Here is a 22,771-nt window from a genome sequence, read left to right on the forward strand (position 1 = left end):
GCTCTCACTGTCAGGCCAATGAACCAGTCTCTTTGCTGCATCTTTCAAAACTTTGCTTCAGCTGTCTGCTGTGGGAGCAGACTGTCTTTTAAAGGGATTTGGTGCACCTATGCACCATCTCCACTCATGAGCAATCAGCAGTCAGCGCACCTGCCAATCCTGCACCTGAAACACAGACAGACCAAGGAACCAGCAGGGAGGACAGCCAAGCCCCCTTGAGTCATGACATATGGCAGTACTTTGGGTTTGGGTTCAAATAACAGAAGGCCTTGGTTCCAAGTCGTGTGAGCCCACTCTCCTCTTCTTCACTACACATGGCTTCAGAATTGGGATGACTTGCTGTGAGGCCAACATAGGCATGCCAACCGAATGAGCCACAACAGACCGGCAGAGACGTGATCTCAATGGATGCTACTGATGGGTGAAGCATAATATTAGACACCATGGATGATATAGACCTAAGTAAGTTGGGAATTATATGAGGGACGTTCAAAGCGTGTGAAGCACATGAGTGGGCTTACCGTAGGGAAGACCATATCAGGGTATGACCCATCACTAGAGGAGGATATTCTCTGACTGTCATGCCAGAGAGACTAGTTATGTGAGCAGAGAGCATGGCAAGATTGTTGGCATTGGAGGAATGCAACATCCCGGATAGAACATACGGTTTCACAGCCATAAGCAGAGGCCGACCTTGAAGCAACTTTGTAGCCCTTTGCCTTGATATAGGCAGCCAATCCAGTGAATGTGCATATTACTGTACAGGTAGCACTGCATAATAGGTAGGCCTACTGTATATGAAGTGACTCATAGCAATTGTTGTTGGAACAATAACGGACCAGCACAGAATCCTCTGTGCTCGAATTCACAAATGAATAGCTTCAGAGTAGAGTAGAGTATCATTTAGCCTATTGATTTATAGACCTGAAACAGCACCATTAATGTTGATTTTGCTAAACAAAATGTCTTCCATCTTGGATGTTGTAATGGGTTTAGTTTATGTAATGGCTGACTTCGCATTCATGTAACAAATATTACAAAACAAGTCAACAATGGCTTTATAGACTTCAAAATATGAAATATGCCAATTTCGCCATAAATTATGTCAGCCATCTTGGATTTTGCCACAACAAATGAATAAAAAACATTGAAAATAAGTTGTGTTTTTATTCAATGTTGCCCTGGACTTTAAAAAAGTTCAATTGAACCTTAAAACGGCATTAATGGTGAAATGTCTACACACAATGGCAGCCATCTTGAATTTGCCACTAGATCACGAACAGGAAACAGGTGGATTTGTATTCGGGGGGGTCCTAGAAGTAAAAAAAAAAAAACAGTAAATGGAAAAATCTATATGAAATGTTCCAAAACTTACATATGGACCTATACTATGGGGTGTTTATCGCCTCTTGCTGAGTTTTTGTAGCAAACTGTTTTCTGGCAGCGCGACGCACGCACGCCGAGTAACGTTGCCGTGGTAACCACAATCACTTCCTCCACTTGTTAACTCGTCGCTGATGAAATTAATTGTCATTAAAGCGTTTTTAAAGGTACACTGTGCAGGAAATGGTCAAAAAAGGTACTGCAATTATGCTGATCATTGAAACTGGGCTGCCTATTGCAAATTTGATCTTTTCATGAAAGTTTACAAAGTAATAAACAAATATTTCCCTAAATCTAACCTTGCTAAGATTTCTGTGAGAATGTTTTTAATCCCACTGTGACAGCAGTCAACATTGCCTACAAATGTTGATATGTCTCGTATTCGTAAAGGGATTGTTTTTGTTTGAGAAGCTTCTCCCCCAATATTTGTTCGGGTCAGTCTGCTAAAAGTTACATTCAGGATTTTCTGACAGTGGGCTGCGAAAGTGGTCTGGAACAATTCATTTATAGGTTTTAGCTGTGGCTGTACCAACTTATGTCTGAGCCCCCAAGAAAGTCTACGTCTTAGTCGCTTTTAGTCTTACACAAATCATTTTTGTTAGTCAGAATTTAGTCGATTAAAAGTTAGTTCTTAGTCTTAGTCGCTTTTAGTCTTTCACAAATCATTTTTGTTTAGTCATTATTTAGTCGGCTAAAAGTACTCAACATTTTAGTCCCGTTTTAGTCTTTCACAGATCATTTTTGTTTGTCAGAATTTAGTTGACTAAAACTCTCAAAGGGTTAATCTACCTATATATTTAGTTTAGTCTCGTCGACAAAATTAACACTGCCCCCGTCCAAAAAAATTCCCTAGGGCACAGACAACCCCTTTGCCTAGGGCCCCAAAAATCCTAGAAACGGGTGTAAGTACTATTACACCTAAGTTTAATTCATTTCCCCTCAATTTACGAATGCCCGCCATTTTGTAAAATACACTACAGACACCATTTTCTACTGTACCTGGTTCGAATTACATACGTGGCTCAGCCCCGCCCCCTACCTATAAAAACCCAGGTCAAGGTATGAATCTTCCCCTATCCCCCTAAGCCCGACGCCCTAGGCCGGACGCCCGACTTCCTCCATCGAGATGTGAGACGTGCCGGGACACGTCTCCTTGGAGGGACGTCTATTTTAGAAATTATTGAAACTGTAAGTTATCTTGGCCAGGTTAACACTACGGTCGATATATTTCTTCCTTCAACCGGTTCTCGTTTGCATTGCATTTGACTTTTGCGAATACTGCTAGGAGAGCAGTGAGTCAGGACACACGAGGAACTCATGCGCTATAGGATAACTTTTGTACGGACAATTGTTAATCTTTCACTAGTACTGAAATCAAAGGAACCTCCCTGGAGTCGAAAAAGATTCGGTTGAGGCCTGATGGTCTGTCCCCCAAGATAGTGGACAACCCGGTACAGTTACTGCGTGGAAAGGATCCACGTGCAACCCCCTTTCTCACTTGGCCCCGCAGGCACCGCAAAGACAATCGGATTACACAACGAAATACCCCTTTCCTTTCCCCGTTCAACGAAGCAAGACTTTTTGGACAAATTGCAGCCTCGCGCCGGAACTGCGTGGTATCGCTCGGACCCACAGACAGTACCCGAGCAGCTTGGAGAACAAAAGGAACTCGTGTGCACGAAGCACGCACCCATCTCGCCCGGAGAGATCAAAGAATCCTCTCCCTTCCTACCAAGGATAACGCAGTAAGCACTGAATTGGGCATATATATGCAGTTAGAACTGTTACATAGCTTTGAGGAGTTGTGTTTTAAATATTCACACTTGTAGAGTGTGATATATTTTATTTTGGGTTATTTTGTTCTATCTGTTCTTTCTTTTCTTTCTCTCTTCCTCCCCTCTCACCGCCACAAATAGCCACACGCTATTCTTAGTTTACATTAGTTGCATTAATGCCATAGGCCTAAATGCACCCACATGTAAATTATCCACTCACAGAGATACACGTACCAGTGTTTTAACCCATTGAGTTATCAAGTCGAGGACGTAAGCTATTGTCGGAAAGAGCGCCAAGCGCCCCTTTCCCTTCCCCCACGCATACTGTAAAACCTTTAAACAAAGGACTGTATTATCTGATCAGCTTGAATTCCTATCTTGAAGATAGTTTCCCGCTTCATCAGCCAAAAGCTTGACGCCCCTCCTTGTAACTCATATTTCGGTTCTGCGCGCAGAGCTGCGCAGAATCATTTGAGCCATAGTTCATAGAACATACATCTCTCACTCTCTCTCTCCTTCCACCGCACAAGCGGTGACAGAGGTGCACGGCTCCACCGAGCGCGCGCCTCCTCCTTCTCTCTCTCTCTTTCTCTCTCGCATAGCGCACACACACACACGCATAGCGCATCCTCTCATACCCCGTGTATATATTGTATATTTTACCTAAGTTCTTATGCCCTGCAAGTCACATTTGCTGTATCAGTGTTATGACCAGATGATGCTTTTACAATAAATGTGCATTGTGGTGAACTGTGTTTGTCTTATTCTACGAAGTCAACCAGAAAAGAATTCACACAAAACCTTCAGATTATTAGTCAATAATGGTCATGATTTTATGAGACGGTCATGAAACGTGTTTTGTGCAATCATTAATTAGACAATTGACGAGTACACACCTACACATTAATGATACCCAGCGTGAAGAGTTTAACACACTCTTCATGCATCATTTCTTATACTCTTATTCCTCACATATAGTAATAACACATTACATTTTTGGAACTGTATAAGAATTGTATACTTATTAATGTAATTATAATTACATTAAGGTACTTCCCTTACATTTAACGTTGCACCCCATTAATTGCAAGAGACCCTACATTTAATGGTGCAAGCCGTGAGAGGAAGTTATCCACACCCAATAATGTAATTCCGATTGCATAACTGCAATTGTACCTACATATTTTGGTGTCCCTGCGTGAGGAAGAATATTCCTCGCGACCAGTAAATGCAGGTTCTACCTACACGGGCCTGGACATGATTCCTAATTGGAGTTAGGATATGCTTTCTGTAAGACCAAATTGGAAAAAAATCTTATCTCCACTCATCCTATCTTAACTTTTAACTTAAAGATGTCCTTTCATCGTTATTTAATTAATACTGCTGTGTTCCCCATTGTTATTGAATGCGTTAGGCGTTGGTCCTGTTTAAAAAAGCGTTCGGGTTGCTTAGTTTCAAGCCGTTTTTGCAAGCTAGCAAGGTGGCTTGTGGACAAACCAGAGGGTTTTCCGGGTTTCTCATGGATATCCGTCTCTGATTGGCTCCCTCCTAGTGCTCTGCAGAGAGATTCTAAAGGTTATAGACCCACTTCCCTGGGTGGTACTGCACTATAGGGTCGCCAACGGGGGCATGCAGGCTCCATTCAGGGCTGTGCTCTCTCAACAGCGACCCCTAGGCGACCTACAGGCATGGGCTGACTAGAGTGGGTCAGGCTGTATGTAAACTGTCTGTGTGCTCTGTGTGTATCTGAGAGTAGCAACCAGCTGATAGCTAGGCTACGCTGGGTTTCGGACCACTAGGCGTTGCTTGTTTCGAAAACAAGCAGAAAAAAAATACTCAAATTTTTTTTTTTGAAAAATGGGTTGACATAAACCCACGTGATTCGCTCGTGGCTCTGTATTGTTTATGTCAATTGGGAAACACAGCCAGGCGAGGTGACGCACCTTGCACCTTGCATGTGAGTTTAACTTGGGGTGACCGTTCGATTTTCTAAAGGAGCGAGTAAAACTGTTTTTTTACCGGAAGGTGGTCTTTAAGATAGGAAACGTTCTGTAATACGTGCAAATAGCAACATATTCATAATGTCATGTGTCAGGTATTCTCCTTCTGGATGTATTTCTCTCCAATTGATAAATAATATCACATTTCTAAGGGAGTAGCAGTGATGTGTAGAGTGAATATATAGTACCTCATCTCCCAGGGCTTGCAGTCTGGATGGCTCCCAGCTGAAGATGACACACGCAGTGAGCGTGACCACACGCGGCCTTTGCCCTTCAGCGTCAGTTGTGTGAGATGTGAAAGGTGTGAGGTCAGGACATCGGCCAGATGGGAAAGGCTCTTCTCTGACAACGGACATCTTAGCCTTTGGGAGACATTAGGTTATAGTCAACCTACACCTCAACATTCAACACACATCCCAACAACAAAAACCTCTCTCTCTCTCTCTCTCTCTCTCTCTCTCTCTCACACACACACTCACTCTCACACTTTCTCACTCACTGTGCTGAGGTGGATGCTGCGAACACATCAGTCAGCTTCTGAAGAACGTCATCTAGGCTGAGGAGTTCAGTATGGTCCATCTCAGGTGTCTTAATGTACTTCTGCAAGTCAAATCCTTCCAGATATTCTTCTGAAGCCTTCAACTGAAACGCCCTAGTCTTCCACTGTCCTGGTAAGAGCGTCTGTATATACAGAGTTTGTGAGTTCCAGTCAACGTGCTCCACTACAGCGTGCTGATTCAGCTCATTCAGACAGTAGAACAGGTTAATCCGTCTGTCGTCATCACTCGGATATCGGTCATTCCAAGATTCTGAATCATCATCGTCATTCTCATCATCATCGTCGTCGTCGTCATCATAATCATCAGAATCATCAGAATCAGCAAACATATCACCAAAAGTATTATGATAATTAAAATCATAATTATAATCATAATCATAATCATCATGCTCATCCTCATCCTCATCATCACCACCTAGGTCACAAAGGTCACTGATGTTGCGTTTGACTAATTGCACTGCTGGCTCTGAGCTCTGTGATTGGCTGCTGTTCTGTGGCATTAGATGTCTTAAGAGGTTCTGATTGGACTCCAGGGAGAGGCCCAGAAGGAAGCGGAGGAAAAGGTCCAGGTGTCCATTCCTACTCTGTAAAGCCAGATCCACTGCAGTCTTGAGTAAGTCTTGAAGTGTTGCTGCTCTGAATAGAGCAGAGAGCTGAGAGGATTGCTGTTGGTCAGACATGTTTCTCTCTCTGTTGGTGAAGCAGAGGAACACATATAATGCTGCAAGGAACTCCTGAATGCTCAGATGTACAAAGCTGAACACCCTCCCCTGGTAAAGCCCAGTCTCCTCTTTGAAGATCTGAGTGCACACTCCTGAGTACACCGATGCTTCTGTGACATCAATGCCACATTCCCTCAGGTCGTCATCATAGAAGATCAGATTTCCCTTCTCCAGCTGCTGGAAAGCCAGTCTCCCCAGCTTGAAAATCATCTTGTCATCGTTGCCCTCATACTCTGTGTACTTGGTGGTTTTATTTGTAACCTGAATGATCAGGAAGTGTGTGTACATCTGAGTGAGAGTCCTTGGCATTTCTACGCTTCCTGATCCGTCTGATGTTCTCTCTACTACTGTAGCTGAAATCCAGCTGAAGACTGGAATGTGGCACATGATGTAGAGGCTCCTGGATGACTTCAGGTGAGCAATGATTCTGCTGGCCAGGTTCTCATCACTGAGTTTCCTCCTGAAGTACTCTTCCTTCTGTGGGTCGTTAAATCCCCTTATTTCTGTGACCTGGTTCACATACCAAGGAGGGATTAGACCAGCTGCTGCTGGTCGGGTGGTGATCCAGAGGAGAGCAGATGGAAGCAGATTCCCGTTGATGAGGTTTGTTAGCAGCACATCAACTGGGACTGACTCTGACACATCACAGCACTTTGGGTTTGAGGAGAAGTCAAGGGGAAGTCGGCATTCATCCAGACCATCAAAGATGAACATGCATTTTTGATCCAAACTGGTGAAGACTGTTAGATCCTGTATGTCTGAGAAAAAGTGTTTCATAAGATTCACCAGACTGATGGTTTTCTCCTTCATCAGGTTCAACTCACGGAAAGGAAGTGGGAATATGAAGTCGACATCCTGATTGGACTTTCCTTCAGCCCAGTCCAGAATAAGCTTCTGCACAGAGACTGTTTTCCCAATGCCTGCTACTCCCTTCGTAAGCACAATTCCAATAGGTTTGACTTGTGCGGATGAGGGTTCGACTTGTTTAGATGAGGGCTTGGCTTGTTCAGATAGGGGTTTGACTTGTTTAGATAAGTGTTCAAAGACTTCACTGCATTTGACTGGCCTGTCTTGGTCTGCCTCTCTCCAGGATGCTCTCTCTATTTGTCTGACCTCGTGTTCTTCATTGACCTCTCCTCCCCTCCCCTGTGTGATGTAAAGGTCTGTGTAGATCTCTTTAAACACTGTAGAGTTTCCTTGATGTGTGAGTCCCTCCATCAGACACTGAAACCTCTTCAGCAGGCGACATTTGTGGGCCTGCTGCATCTCCATATTTAATGGGACCTGTTCGACACTGTGAATGACAAACAAAGTATTTTGATGTATTTTCATACAACCTTCCCCACTCAAACATACTCAAAACACATGCAATATGTCATGTCACAGGTGCCACGGTTCGGTCCATGCATAATTTCATGCTGAACAGGACACACATTCACAACTGTTGTGGTGAGCAGAGAACAGTGCAAGGCTGTTAAAGTGTTTCAGCAATGCTCTTAAAGTGCTCCTTTTGAGGTGTTTCAGGACATATTAAACCATTATATCTGTAAACTCCCATTGGTCTTGCTATCTGAAATCGACCTTCGTCTGAAAATCCATAAATACTTAATTCAAGTCAGTGATGTGTGATGGCTTTGGTTTCCTGGGAATTAATAAGACCCATGTTGAAGAGTTTGTGAATGAGTTTTGACAATTAGCTGGTTAAATCCACGGATTGTACCCTAGTGAGGTTGCTACGTTATGTATAATAATAGCAAATGAATCGGCTGTCCTGTCAACTCGACTAATTTCAATACGAAGCTGACAGTGCAACAGAAAAAAAATCACTGAAACATACACTCTCTCACACACACACACACACACACACCACACGCACACACACACACACACACACACACACACACACACACACACACACACACACACACACACACACACACACACACACACACACACACACACACACACAAATACAGGTCAATTTGTCTATTTGTGTTTCGGCAGCAGGCACTTCGTCCTCCATGCAGTCGAATTCCTCCTATCTCCACTTCTTTTTTTTGTAGTTTTGTATGTTCGTTGTTATTGGCTAAAATAAATCATCTCTCAGTTTCCATGAGTATTCATCTATGAAATACAACCAAGAAATTTCTAAAGCTAGACAATCTTTTTTCTCTGACATAATTAACAGAAATATTAATAATGCACGCGTCCTGTTTGGCACTGTGGAACAGCTAGCAAGGCCCCCAAATCAAATGCCCTCTGAGTTCCTCTCGGTCAGCAAATGCAATGAGTTCGCATCCTATTTCAAAGGAAAGATTGAAAAAATACGTACAAACATACTCACACATGTGCAACCGAAGTTAAATCCTAACCTCATGAGAAATTTTCAATTAGTTGATGTGGACATTCTTAATAGAACGATACAAAGTCTTAGCTCCTCTACATCTGACTTAGATATTCTACCAACAGCCTTCTTCAAATCCATCTTACATCTAATATCACTAGATGTACTTCAGATCATCAACACCTCACTACAAACAGGCATATTCCCAGGCTGTCTGAAAGAAGCAGTTGTGAAACCCTTACTGAAAAAGAACAACCTGGATGCACTGGTACTAAACAACTATAGGCCCATATCCAATCTACAATTTATGGGTAAAATAATAGAGAAAATAGGTTTTTTTTACCAATTAACTGCCTTTCTAATGTCTAATAGCTACCTTGATAAGTTTCAATCAGGTTTCCGTGCCTACCACAGCACTGAAACAGCTCTTATTAAAGTTATGAATGACATAAGATTGAATTCTGATGCTGGCAAATCATCCGTCTTGGTGCTACTAGATTTAAGCGCAGCTTTCGACACAGTTAATCATGCTATACTACTAAATAGACTGGAACACTGGGTTGGCTTTACAGGCATAGTGATTAACTGGTTAAAATCGTACTTACAACAAAGAAGTTTTTTGTCGCCATTGAAAGACATAACTCATCACAGATGTCTCTGAATTGTGGGGTCCCCCAGGGCTCCATTCTGGGACCACTACTGTTCAATCTGTATATGTTGCCACTGGGACACATTATCGAGAATAACTCCATAAATTACCATAGCTATGCGGATGATACCCAGCTCTACTTATCTATGTCCCCCAATGACTACACCCCCCTTGAATCACTCTATCATTGCATGGACCAAATTAACAAATGGATGTCTCACAATTTCCTCCATCTGAACAATGATAAAACTGAAGTAATTATATTTGGGAAAAGAGAGGAGAGACAAAAGATTGCTACTATTCTTGAAACGAAGGGACTGAAAGCAAGGGAAACAGTTAAAAATCTTGGGGTCCTCATTGACAGTGACCTAAACTTCAACAGTCACATGAAAGCTATTACTAAGTCTGCATTTTATCACATAAAAAACGTCTCTAAATTTAGGGGCCTGATGTCTTAACATGATCTGGAGAAGCTAATACATGCCTTAATTTCTAGTAAGGTTGATAACTGTAACAGTCTTTTTACTGGCCTCCCCAATAAGACCATTAACCCTCTGAGGTCCGAGTGCCTTTCAGAGGGCAATGTGTCTCCAAAAACAAATCTGTAACTCTGTGAGTTTTTGTCATTGAAACATATAAGTCACACCATTAGACACCTGAGACCTTCCAGGTCCCAACTATATATACATATGAAATGAAAATACTTGAAAATGTTAGGGTGGTGCAAGCAGCCTAAAAGCCTCTCTGAAAAGCCTTAGACCTCAGAGGGTTAAACAGCTTCAACTTGTACAAAATGTAGCAGCAAGGGTTCTTACAAAAACAAGGAAGTTCGACCACATTACTCCAATTTTAAGATTGCTGCATTGGCTCCCAGTAAGCTACAGCATTGATGTTAAGGCAATGCTACTTGTGTTTAAATCATTAAATGGAATGGGACACACATATCTACTGGATATGTTTCAGCTGTATGCACCAACCAGGTCACTAAGGTCAACAGAAAAGAATTTGCTGGTGATTCCAAAAGTCAAAACAAGGTGTGGAAAGGCAGCCTTTAGCTTCTATGCTTCAAAGCTTTGGTACCAGCTTCCAGATGACGTAAAAAATGCACCCACTGTTGATAGCTTTAAATCTAGACTCAAGACAAAGCTGTTCTCAGATGCTTTCCCCTAGTCTAAATTTATTATTATTATTTTTATTTTTATGTTTATTTAATATGTTTTATTTTATCTTATTATATTATGAAACTTTCACCATTTGGAGTAATCTCATAGAGATCGCTAACAACGCGTCAACTAAACTTCTAGGAGAAAGTGTTGATGTTTTATGAACGAAGCTTCCTGCACTCTGACCCCTAGACGGCTGGAATGCCTGGCACGAAGGTTCCGTCCATTGTTTTCTATGGGGATCCAAACTTGCACAAAAGCGCCAAAAACGGAAAAATGACAAGAGACACGGACACGCTATATCAGTACAAATGATCTCCAAGCCGAGCCGGTCATTTTAGTGTTTGAATGGTGTCTCTATCTCGAAAGGCCTAGGAGGAGATCCATTTTCTATTTTTACAATATGAATAATCAGGGCTCTAAATTAACACACGCCAACACGCCAAACACGGGTGAAAATTCATTTTGGCTAGTAGAAAAAAATACCTACCCGCCAATTTGGCTAGTAGCGCCCGAGTACAGTAACTTATGAACGGTAAACCGCTGCTCTGAGGAACGTTATACGGCGAGATTTCCTACATTACCCATGGACACTAGCGTCACGAGGTAGCCTCCCACCGTGGGCTTTCCAGTGCATCGAGCGTCAACTCCATGCTGTTGCGCGCGCTAGGATTGAAAACATTTCAGACGACCAGCCTTCTGCCAGCTATAAGCTGCGCTCACACTATTCTGACAGGCAGCTCTCCTCCTATGCTCTCGTCGCTTTCGCTACAACCTTTGTAACGTCACTACTGCTATTATTATATATATGAACCTTGATGTAACAGGCTGCATTTTTTAAGCAGCGAGACCCTGACCGTTTCAATAACAGGACTTACGCAGATTATGCATAGCGCTACTTGTTGTGTAGACGTTTTGTGCGAGTGATGAGAATGTGGCGGGGGTTAGAGCAAGGTTCTGTGTGTTCTGTTGTGTTCTGTTGGTGAATGCTAGTAGTAATTGTAAATAGTGACGTTAAAAATGAGTGGTTGTGGAACGAAATAGCGACCAGGGCAGAGGAGGAGAGCCGACTGTCAGAGTAGTGTGACCGTAGCTGTCAGTTCAGTTGTCTTCTGAAATGTTCAGAGTCCTGGCGCAACTAAGTTGGAAAGCCCACGCCATCGAAAAGAAAAAAAAGCAACCGACGACGAAGCTGTGGAAGTAACAAAGGAAGCGAAGATTCCCGAGATATTATTTACTTTTAATTAAACTAGGCTTCTTGTCATTTTGTTGCGCATGGTAGAGAAGAGCTCCTCCTCTCTCCTCTCCTTTTCCTCTCATCTCTTCTCCTTCCTAGGGGTGTGCGTATGTGAGGTTTTGTAGTGTTTGGCTGTGTGCTTGGTTACTGTAGGCCTATGTTAAAGGTCTGTTATGTGAGTGGCTTGTGTGATGTGATTCAGCTGCTTTCAGAGGAATTGAACAAAAACTAATCAAATTAATTAGGCCTAAGTAATGAAAGTAAAAAATAAAGCAGAAGTTAAAAAATAATGAAAAAATATATAGCCTATAATATGCTTATTATGTAGGCATATAGCCTATGCAGGCCTATAGTGTATATTTGTTGTAGAAACAGTTGGACAAAATGACCATTTAATTAGGAAAAAAAAACTAGCCTAATGCATAGTTTATTTTGGCGAGATTTAAAAAAATGGCTAGTTGAACTTCTGTTTGGCTGGTAAGAAAAAATGTCCACTAGCCAAATTGGCTGGTGGTGGAAAAAGTTAATTTAGAGCCCTGTGAATAATTATAATATATAATAATTTATTATGTGAATCAGCATGTCGGGGAACAAACGACGGTGTTGCTGACGGTCAGAAATCTTGCATTTCCGCTTTTATTGTTAGGCTATTCATTTATGATCTCCACAATTGCATTAATTTATAAATCACTATTTTCTTTAAAAACTAAATGAAAATGAAAACAAAATAAATGAAAATTTACAAAGTTGGCTATTAAATAATTTATCTTAGATATATAGCCTACTCATGGAGACAGAGCACAATGATTTATATTTTAGGCTATTACAAAAAAGTGGAGATGAACGGTTTCTGCTGCTCAAAGGATAGCTTGGACGAAACGACTACTCCCTGTGGACGAAATGACTGCTCAATCAGATGAAACGACCGCTGCCGAAACACGAACTGACCTGCTCCCACACATACACACACACACACAAACTAATAATCAGATATTGTTGAAAACATGACATCAAAGCTGTAGAGCACATTCCAATATCATTCAGTCTGTTTCTCTCAGAAGAAACGATTGGTGTCAATTAGGGCTGTAATGATATTGTATCGAACCGAGAAATCGTGATACACAGACTCACAATACTGTATCGTGATACAAGGAGGCAGTATCGTGATACGCCCTTTCAAAGTTTTATTACCCATTAGTCCAGAAAACAACCTTATGATTTGATGTGATAGTGTTTCCAAACTTCAGTGGAGATACATTTCAGAAATCGTGGTGTGTATCGAACCGTAGGTCAAAAATCGTGATACGAACCGAATTGTGAGTTGAGTGTATTGTTACAGCCCTAGTGTCAATTGAGAAGTACAAAGTGAGAAGTACAAAAAAGTGCCCCAAGCATACGGTCAAGAATGGTAGTGGGTAGTGGCTGTCAACATTCTTTGTACAACGTACTTGGTTACCACCACACATGTATGTATGGACATGGGAAAATGTGATCTTTATCTCAGGACGTCAGTAATTGAAATGGCTGATTCGAACTGGATTGAAATATCTCAGTAAACGAACAGAAAGTGGGAGGGTCAACTCATCACACTCTGGTGTGACTGCACTTGTCGTCATGCGTGTGCCAACTCCACAATATATTATTTATTTTTCAGCAAATTATTGCGAATCCGTGGAGGCATTTGTCCCGTGGAACAATTGTAATAATTGCGGTTTAGCCTACTAACCCATCAAAATCCATTCTAATGCATCTGCATGCTTGTCCTTTCATATGGAGAGTGCGTTTGACCATGCTACCTGATTTTGACAGCGAACACAGCTTGGAACAACTCCTCAAAACAAAACTAATGTTTTACTGCCAGGCTGTAATGTTTGCAAGCCCGGAGTGATTGGATATATTGTGCGTTTCGTGCACTTAAGCAGACATCTTTACATGGGTTCGCATTCGGACGGGATTAGTATTACCGAGGGTAATTTCCTCGCACTGTCTCACAGTAGGTAAAACTCGCGGTGAAGTTTACCGACATACTCGGCTATTTTTACATGATATGGTGCGTTCGGACGGGAATATATATAAATATATATAAATGTCACAGTTATTATTACTTTACCCCAGGTCCCCCCATTAAACTAGTCCCGTCGGAATAAGGCTTTATTGTCATTGAAAAGGGCACATAACAACATGGTTCCAGTACTCTACAGCAGTGTTGGGAGTAACTCGTTACAAAAGTAACTAATTACTGTAATGCATTACCTTTTTGAGTAACGCAGTAATGTAACTGATTACAGGGGGGGAAATCGGTAATATGTCCTCGTTACAATGCAAGTAACTTGTACATTACAACGCATTTTTTCACCTAAATTTTGTGTGGGTATTTTGTTTTCTTTATACAATGTTCGCGAATCACCACGAGATCAGCTATTGCCTATGATAGCCTTCGTCCGCGCAGAGATTTTAAAGTTTCACGCAGAACATTTCTTCCTCTTTCACGCTTCGTCTCTCGAAATGGCAGGCTGACAAAGGATGACCGATCCAGAAGATCCAGCTTGCTCGTTTTCAAGATCATATGTGCCCACTACTTTTACTCCATTGAAAATAAGGACGCCAAGAACATTTAAGTTAAATGCACACTGTACTTGAAACCCAAACTGCTTTCCACGTCGAAAAACAGTAGCCTACAAACAATTTGACAATTTGAAGAGGAGCCATAGCACCACCAAATTAGTCAGGAAAGGAGGGGATGCATCCCATTCGCGCGAGACAGGGACACGGCAGGGTAGGCTATCCGGGGGGGATGAGTATGTTGCACCCCCCTCACTTTTGTTCAACTTAACATCACTAAAATTTAAATAAATCAATTTGAAATAAAATATATAGGCCTCTTGGCTCATTAATGCTTATTATACTTCATTGTAGCTTCAGCTGTGCCTCAACTCCACTATCGTCCTTGGCATTGTTCAACAACCTTTATGACAAAATCTGGCACATGTGGGGGGTTGGGGGGTTGGACATTAAAAAAAAAAAAGAAATTGAAAAAAAAATTGGAAATAAAAAAAAAATCCGCCCGGACAATGACCAAACCTGACAACCAACCGGAACCAAACTTTTATTTTTCTTAGGCCTTATTGTATGTGGGTAAGACGCAATTCCTGGTTTTCAGTCTGCAGGCTTCCAAAACGACTTGTGGATGGCAGGTGAAAGTCATGCCACCTCATAGATTTGCAATGTAGATCAAATCCTTATTTCCAGTAATTTTAGCTAAAGTAACTAAAAGTAATGCAAAAGTAGTGTAATGCCTTACTTAAAAAAAAAAAGTAATGTTGTAATGTAAGGCATTACTTTTAAATGACAGTAACATGTAATAAGTAGTGCATTACAGTTTTTGAGTAACTTTCCCAACAGTGCTCTACAGTATACGTATCCTTAGTCAGTTTGTCTCTGAGCAGACCATGATAAAGACATTTGTTTTAGATGGTGTCAAGCATGTCAAACAATCGCATGAAAGGCACCAGCCTATCTGAAGGACATGCTAAAGCCTTGTGTTTCTGTAAGAGAACTACTCTCCTCCAACACAGGCCGTCTGGCCCTGCGGCAAGCTCGCTCTAAGCCAGGGTTGCTCAATAGGTCGATCGCGGAGGCAGTATTGGTAGATCGTAGGAAGACACTTGAAAAAAAAAAAAAAAAAAAGAAAGAAAAGTTCCCTATGGATACCCAGGATCTGACAGGCTAACTCCAGGCGTCTACACTGCCCTACACTGTATGGTATAGCCTACCATAAACACAACGACGTCTTCAGATAAGGAGGATAACTGTCAAGCGCCACACTCTTCATAAGTCATAACATCGGAGCACAAAAAATAGGATGGCACGAGACGTTTGCCGATACCGTGCGCTATATGTTCAGTTAGTAGCCTACAGGCAGCGTCACCGCTCAAAAGAAACAGCCAGAGAAGAAAACAACCGCCCGAACACCGGCAATTCCCTGATTTCCCCCCCTTTTAAACAATGCTCTGAGAAGTGCAGGCAAGATGCAACTCTCGCATTGAGCGTGGAGTTGGCTACTTCGATTAGATTTCATAGGCACGTGTGCGAGGGGAGAGTGAATGATGTGTGCCTGTTTAACCTGAGTGCCGGCGCGTCTTTTCAAATGGTCTGTTCAGCGCGGCCGCTAGACAGAGAGCGCGATTTTCGGTCCATTCAGTAGATGTCTCCTTGTTTATTTTTTGGAACTAGGGATGTCTGTAACGTCCACGAAGACAATATCATCCACGTGAAAACGCCAAACGCCCGCAAACCGCTGTTCTGTCTACTTCTCACAGCGGCATTAAAAAAGTCCTCCACGAAATCCCAAACCAACAACCCTTCAAATACAGTAGGTGACAGCACACATGAAATAACACTTCAGGGAGGGAGAAAATAGCTCTGCACTCATATTAAAGTGAAAAGGGGATTACATAAAATCTGTCCAAACACCAAGAGGGCACATCAATAACTTCATTAATATTATGTTCATTTATGAAAATTACATTTATCATAAACTTGATAGCCTACTATGGTCTCCCTTTGTGATCAAAAACAGGCGTAATTTACAGTAGGCCTAAATAAGGTCTGTATGAGGTTGTTATTCACCGCTGATTCACCTTTCATTATTATTGATGTGTAGGCCTATATAGGCCTACAAATACATTTTCATATTGTGTTAAAATTGCATTTCTAACAGCTGTATTTTCAAATGTTCTCCCCCGAACCCCCAGTAGATCACTTCCACACACCCATCTCAATAAGTAGCTCACATGTTGAAAAAGTCTGAGCACCCCTGCTCTAAGCGATCCCGGTCAAGTCTGTTCTCTGTTCTTGTCCCTCGGTTGTGGAACAGGCTCCCAGAGATAGCGAGCCGAGTCTCATGTCTTCAGGAAGCAAGTAAAAATTCTTCTCTTTCGTGACTATCTACTACACTAACGCTTGATCGAATGTTTTTCTGTGTGTGTTTCTACTCTGATTAACTGTGCGTTAATGTACAAAACAAATACAAACTAACAAACTAACTACAACTACATTTTTTGAGCCCAACATATGTTGTTTTAAACATTCTCTGTGCACATTTTGGAAATAATGTATGCTTATTCAAATATTATCAATAGTGTGTGCTTATGTGTTTAATGTTACTTTTCTCCTTATTTAAGTGCACTGTAGCTGAGTGGCTGCATGCAACTGAAACCCTTTCGTTGCTATTTACTAGTGGACAAATGATAAGTAATGTCTGCATAGTGGAAGGTGTTAGAAGCCAGCGTAGCCTGTATTTGATACTTACCTCTGATCAGCAGGAACATCTTTGAAGTTTGGAGGATCTATCTTGGATTGGTCACATTTCATGGACACACAACTCGGTACTGGAGATGATGGTCTCTTGTGCTGCATGGGACTGTAACACACACACACGCGCACACATGCACACACACACACACACACACACACACACACACACACACACACACACACACACACACACACACACACACACACACACACACACACACACACACACACAGACATGCACGCACACAGGCACACACTCAAGCGCACACACACACGCACACTAGATGGAGATGGAAATATTTCCATTTTCGCCATAAAGGGTCAGTCAAGCAAAACCTTGAGTTTCAAGTCATTTCATGACTATGAAAAAGTTGCATAGTTTTCTTTAACCTTATTTTTCTTTTGTAAGCTCAACAGAATAAACTTTCTCTCTGCAGATTTTGGAAATAATGTGTGCTTATTGAAATATTGTCAATAATGCTTGCTTATTGAAATATTGTTCAAAATGTTACTTTTCTACTTATTTAAGTGCACTGTAGCTAAGTGACTGCATGAAACTGAAAACATTTCGTTGCTATTTACTAGTGGACAAATGATAAGTAATGTCTGCATAGTGGAAGGTGTTAGAAGCCAGCGTAGCCTGTATTTGATACTCACCTCTGATCAGCAGGAACATCTTCTCTGAAGTTTAGAGGTTCTATCTTAGACTGGTCACTCTTCATCGACACACAACTCGGTACTGGAGAAGATGGTCTCTTGTGCTGCATGGGACTAGAACACACACACGCACACACAGACACAGACACACACACACACGCAGGCACGCACATTTTCACGGGCACACACACACACACACACACACACGCACATCAGATGGAGATGGAAATATTTCCATTTTCGCCATAAAGGGTCAGTCAAGCAAAACCTTGAGTTTCAAGCCATTTCATGACTATGAAAAAGTTGCATAGCTTTTCTTTAACCTTATTTTTCTTTTGTAAGCTCAACAGAATAAACTTTCTCTGTGCAGATCTTGGAAATAATGTGTGCTTATTGAAATATTGTCAATAACGCTTGCTTATTGAAATATTGTTCAAAATGATACTTTTCTCGTTACTGAAGTACACTGTAGCTAAGTGACTGCATGAAACTGAAAACATTTCCTTGCTATTTACTAGTGGACAAATGATAAGTAATGTCTGCATAGTGGAAGGTGTTAGAAGCCAGCGTAGCCTGTATTTGATACTCACCTCTGATCAGCAGGAACATCTTCTCTGAAGTTTAGAGGTTCTATCTTAGACTGGTCACTCTTCATGGACAGACAACTCGGTACTGGAGAAGATGGTCTCTTATGCTGCATGGGTCTGGAATACACACACGTACACACACACAAACACGCACAGACCCAGGCATGCACGTAAAAAAGTGTACTTAATATATACTTAATAAGTATATATTTTTGTACTTAAAACATACTTCAAAAGTCTGTATTTAAAGAATGTTATTTTGGGACAACTTATAATATACTTAAATACACTTGAAATATGATTAAGTACAGCTTAAAAACATGTTAAGTTGACTTTTTTGTACTAATATCAAACTTTGTACAAGTGTACTTAATATACTAAAATCATACTTAACTTAAGTACATTTCAACTATACTTACTAATTCACTTTAAAATATGTATAATGTGTACTTTAACATGCGGTTTAGTGTATTTTAAGTATACTACAAATCTATATCCAGGTCATAAGAAAGTACATTATAGCATGCTGCAGAAGTACATACTTAAGTTGTGTTATTTTGGGACAACTTATAGTATACTTAAATACACTTGAAATATAATTAAGTAGAGCTTTAACGCATTTTAAGTTGACTTTTTGGTACTAAATTCAAACTTTGTACAAGTGTATTTAATATACTAAAATCATACTTAACTTTAGGTACATTTCAAATATACTTTCTAATACCAAACTTTAGCACATTACTTTAAAATACAAATACACTTAAAATACAATACACTAATAGTATGTTTTTCAAGCTGTAAGCCGGCTGCAGCACAAGGAGATCGTGGGCAGAGTGCAAGTAGGAAGAGCAGGCCTAGGATGGGGAGAAGCACCATGCTTCTGGTCCAAGGCCCACCGCAAGGAAAGAAAGGAGATGGTGGTGGCGGAGGTGACGAGGATGGAGGAAGACCGCTATAAGATCAAGGCCGTGTCTCAGGGAAGGCAAGGAAGCTGGACAACTTGGCAGGGAATCTCAAACAGGAACATCAGTTGGTCAGACGTGTGGAAGATCCCACAGGCAAGACTCAACTTCCTTATTCGCTCAACCTAAGGCACGCTTCCCTGTCCCCGGAACCTCCACCAGTGGTTTGGAAATGAGGAATGTTGTGCACTCTGCAATGCCCATCTTGTCAGGCTGCAAAGTCGCCCTCTCTCAGGGCCGCTATAGATGGCGCCATGACCAGGTCTTGAGAAAGCTAGCCGAAGTGCTGGAGGAGTGCAGACAGGGAAGCAGAACACCATCGCCGGCAGAGCAACCCACCACCTTTGTCAAGGAAGGAGGGATCAGAAGCATCAGGCAAAGAGAAACCGCAAGGCCCTTCACACCTGGCCAGGAGTGGAGCATGAAGGTTGACCTAGGCAAGAAGCTTCAGTTTCCCAGAGAAATTACCACCACATCTCTCCGACCAGACATAGTGGCGTGGTCTGTAAAGGTTAGAGCGGTATCCCTCATAGAGTTCACTGTGCCAATGGAGGAAGGGATTGAGGCTGCCTTTGAGCGAAAGAAGGCCAAGTACTCCGCAGTGTTAATTTCGTCAACCATGACTATGACTAAAATATTTCGTCAAAGCCCTTTTTTGATTTTCGTCATTTAGACTAAGACTAAGACTAAATTGGGAAGGCAATGACTAAAATATGACTAAGACTAAAATTGATTTTCGTCATTGTGACTAAGACTAAGACTAAATTTTAAAAACCTGACTAAATTAACACTGGTGTTAAATAAAATAGAGAAAAATAGAACCAGTGTGTGTAGAAGTTTCATTCTGCATAGTGTGATATATGTTAAAAAGAGAAGCAGTGTGCGGAGAGGGTTTATTCTGTACATTCAATGATATATATGAAAAAGAGAAGCCGTGGGTGGAGAAGTTCTGTTATGTACAGTGTTGACTAAAATGACAAAAATGACTAAAAATTGACTAAGACTAAAATTGATTTTCGTCATTTAGACAAAGACTAAGACTAAATTGGGAAGGCAATGACTAAAATATGACTAAGACTAAAATTGATTTTCGTCATTGTGACTAAGACTACGACTAAATAAAAAAAAGCTGACAAAATTAACACTGGTACTCCGAGCTGGCTGCTGAGTGCTGGGAGGCGGGCTGGAAGACTACCATCTACCCAGTGGAGGTCGTATGCCGAGGCTTCATGGGGTTGTCAACCATACGCCTCCTGAAGGATGTGGGAGTCAACGGAGGAAGGCTAAGGAAGGCAATAAAGGAACTGGCAGAGGAGGCGGAGAAAGGGAGCTTTTGGCTCTGGCTGCGGATGAAGGACAGAACCTGGGGAAATAACACCTAACCCCCAGACAACAGTTGCAGGGAACAACACCTATCAGCTGCAGGGGGTGACAGGGAGACGTCCCTGTCGCTGCTCCGCCACACGCTAGACGTTTCAGGATTAAAGGAGCGAAACGTTGATAAAGCAGTGGTTCCTTACTGACGACCCTGCAGCTGACCCATGGGTACCGGAGGAGGTGCGACAGGCAGCAATGCCAAGCAGGAATTAACATCTTCCTGTACAATCCTTTCTAATACCACACTTTAGCACATTACTTTAAAAATACAAATACACTTAAAATACACTTGAAATACAATGCACTAAGAGCATATTTTCTAATACCACACTTAAGCACATTACTTTAAAAATACAAATGCATTTACAATAGACTTAAAATACAATACACTAATAGTATATTTTCTAATACCACACTTAAGCACATTACTTTTAAAATACAAATACACTTAAACTACACTTAAATACAATACATTAATAGTATATTTTCTAATACCACACTTTAGCACATTACTTTAACCCTTTTAATGCCAATGTTATTTTGGTGAAAATGCTCGATTTGAGCATCACATATTCAACAGGCTGTGGCTGGACAGTGGTAACAGATAGAGCCGAACTGTAAATTACAAAAATGCTGAGGAAGATCCAAAGTTTATTTTAGGAGTAAATATGTATACCTAATTAGCATATTATGACGTCATATGGGGGGCCATTTTGAATTTTTAATTAGTAATGGAAAATATTGATAATTTTCAATAGATTTTCAATAGATTATTGAATTTATTTAGAGATATGTGGCATCCCATTACTGTCATGTTGTGCACATACATTATGGTCAAGTAAAAAAGTAGTTTTAAGCCTAACATATAGTAAATATAGTATAAAAAATATAGTATAAACCTGTCGATTCCAGATGTCCAACGTACGGAATATCAGACCTGTGCTGACACAATATTCTACACAACGACTGGTGCAGGCCACTGTCCTGTCCCGCGTTGACTACTGCAACTCACTCATGACAGGCCTACCTGCTTGTGCGCTAAAACCTCTGCAGATGATCCAGAATGCGGCGGCACGGTTGATATTCAATCAACCCAAAAGGACCCATGTTACTCCTCTATTTATTGAGTTGCACTGGTCACCGATCGCCGCCCGGATCAAGCACAAGGCATTGACCCTTGCCTACAAAACCATCACAGGAACCGCCCCAGCGTATCTGAAGGACCTACTAACGCCCTATGTTACTGGAAGAGAACTGCGCTCATCCAGCACAAGCCGTCTGGCTCTGCCATCCAGTCGCTCTAGGTACTCCCAGTCAAGATTGTTCTCCGTTGTGGTACCCAAGTGGTGGAACGGTCTCCCAGAGGCAGCAAGACTAAGCACATCTCTTGCAGCCTTCAAGAAACAACTGAAGACCTTCCTCTTTCGAGAGAATCTACTAGACTAATGCTTGAACTGGCCTTGCCCCAGGGCAGACTCCTGACATGATGTTTAGTTTAGTTAGTTTGTGTGTGTGTGTACTCGTTATTTACTCTTTAATTAAAAAAAAAACAAAAAAAAAAACTAACCCCTCTGCAACTGCACTTATTGTTCTGTATATCTCCTGTGCACATTGTATTTGCTTGTGATGTTGGCTTGAATATGTCCTCTTTTGAAAGTCGCTTTGGTTATAAAGCGTCTGCCAAATGCAATATAATGTAATGTAATGTAAATATTGTAACTAATATTGTAGTAATAATAATAACATAGCAAGAAACGGAATAACTGGGAGGTTGTTGCCTGGAGTGCCAAAAGTGTTTGTTGGCCTATCTACCTATTTTACTACACCTGTGACCGATATAGGCTACTGTAGGCTATTTGGATAAGGCGCAGGGACAGTGACCTCTGTATGCATAGGATCATCCTGTATGATCATCAGCATAGCTCAGTGAATGAATGTTACAGATTGTCACTTACATTTCACAGAACTAATGGGCATAGTGTCAAGATAATGGGCATAAAACAGGCCTAATTTGTATGATGAGGTGTACCCTCGTGAAAT

At 41.4% G+C, this 22,771-nt stretch overlaps 1 protein-coding gene across 1 annotated transcript; it reads right to left on the minus strand.

Annotated features, from left to right (window-relative positions):
- Positions 1–5,653: 5,653 nt before the first annotated feature.
- Positions 5,654–7,711, minus strand: LOC134444894 (protein NLRC3-like). The gene is made up of 2 exons (XM_063194072.1): positions 6,151–7,711; positions 5,654–5,967 (listed from the first exon to the last, which is right to left on the minus strand). Exons 1-2 carry the CDS (start codon positions 7,709–7,711, stop codon positions 5,654–5,656), a joined length of 1,875 nt encoding a protein of 624 aa, XP_063050142.1.
- Between the last annotated feature and the right edge of the window lie 15,060 nt (positions 7,712–22,771).

Source organism: Engraulis encrasicolus, unplaced genomic scaffold (genome assembly GCF_034702125.1).
Source record: "Engraulis encrasicolus isolate BLACKSEA-1 unplaced genomic scaffold, IST_EnEncr_1.0 scaffold_82_np1212, whole genome shotgun sequence".
In the NCBI taxonomy this organism is placed as follows: domain Eukaryota; kingdom Metazoa; phylum Chordata; class Actinopteri; order Clupeiformes; family Engraulidae; genus Engraulis; species Engraulis encrasicolus.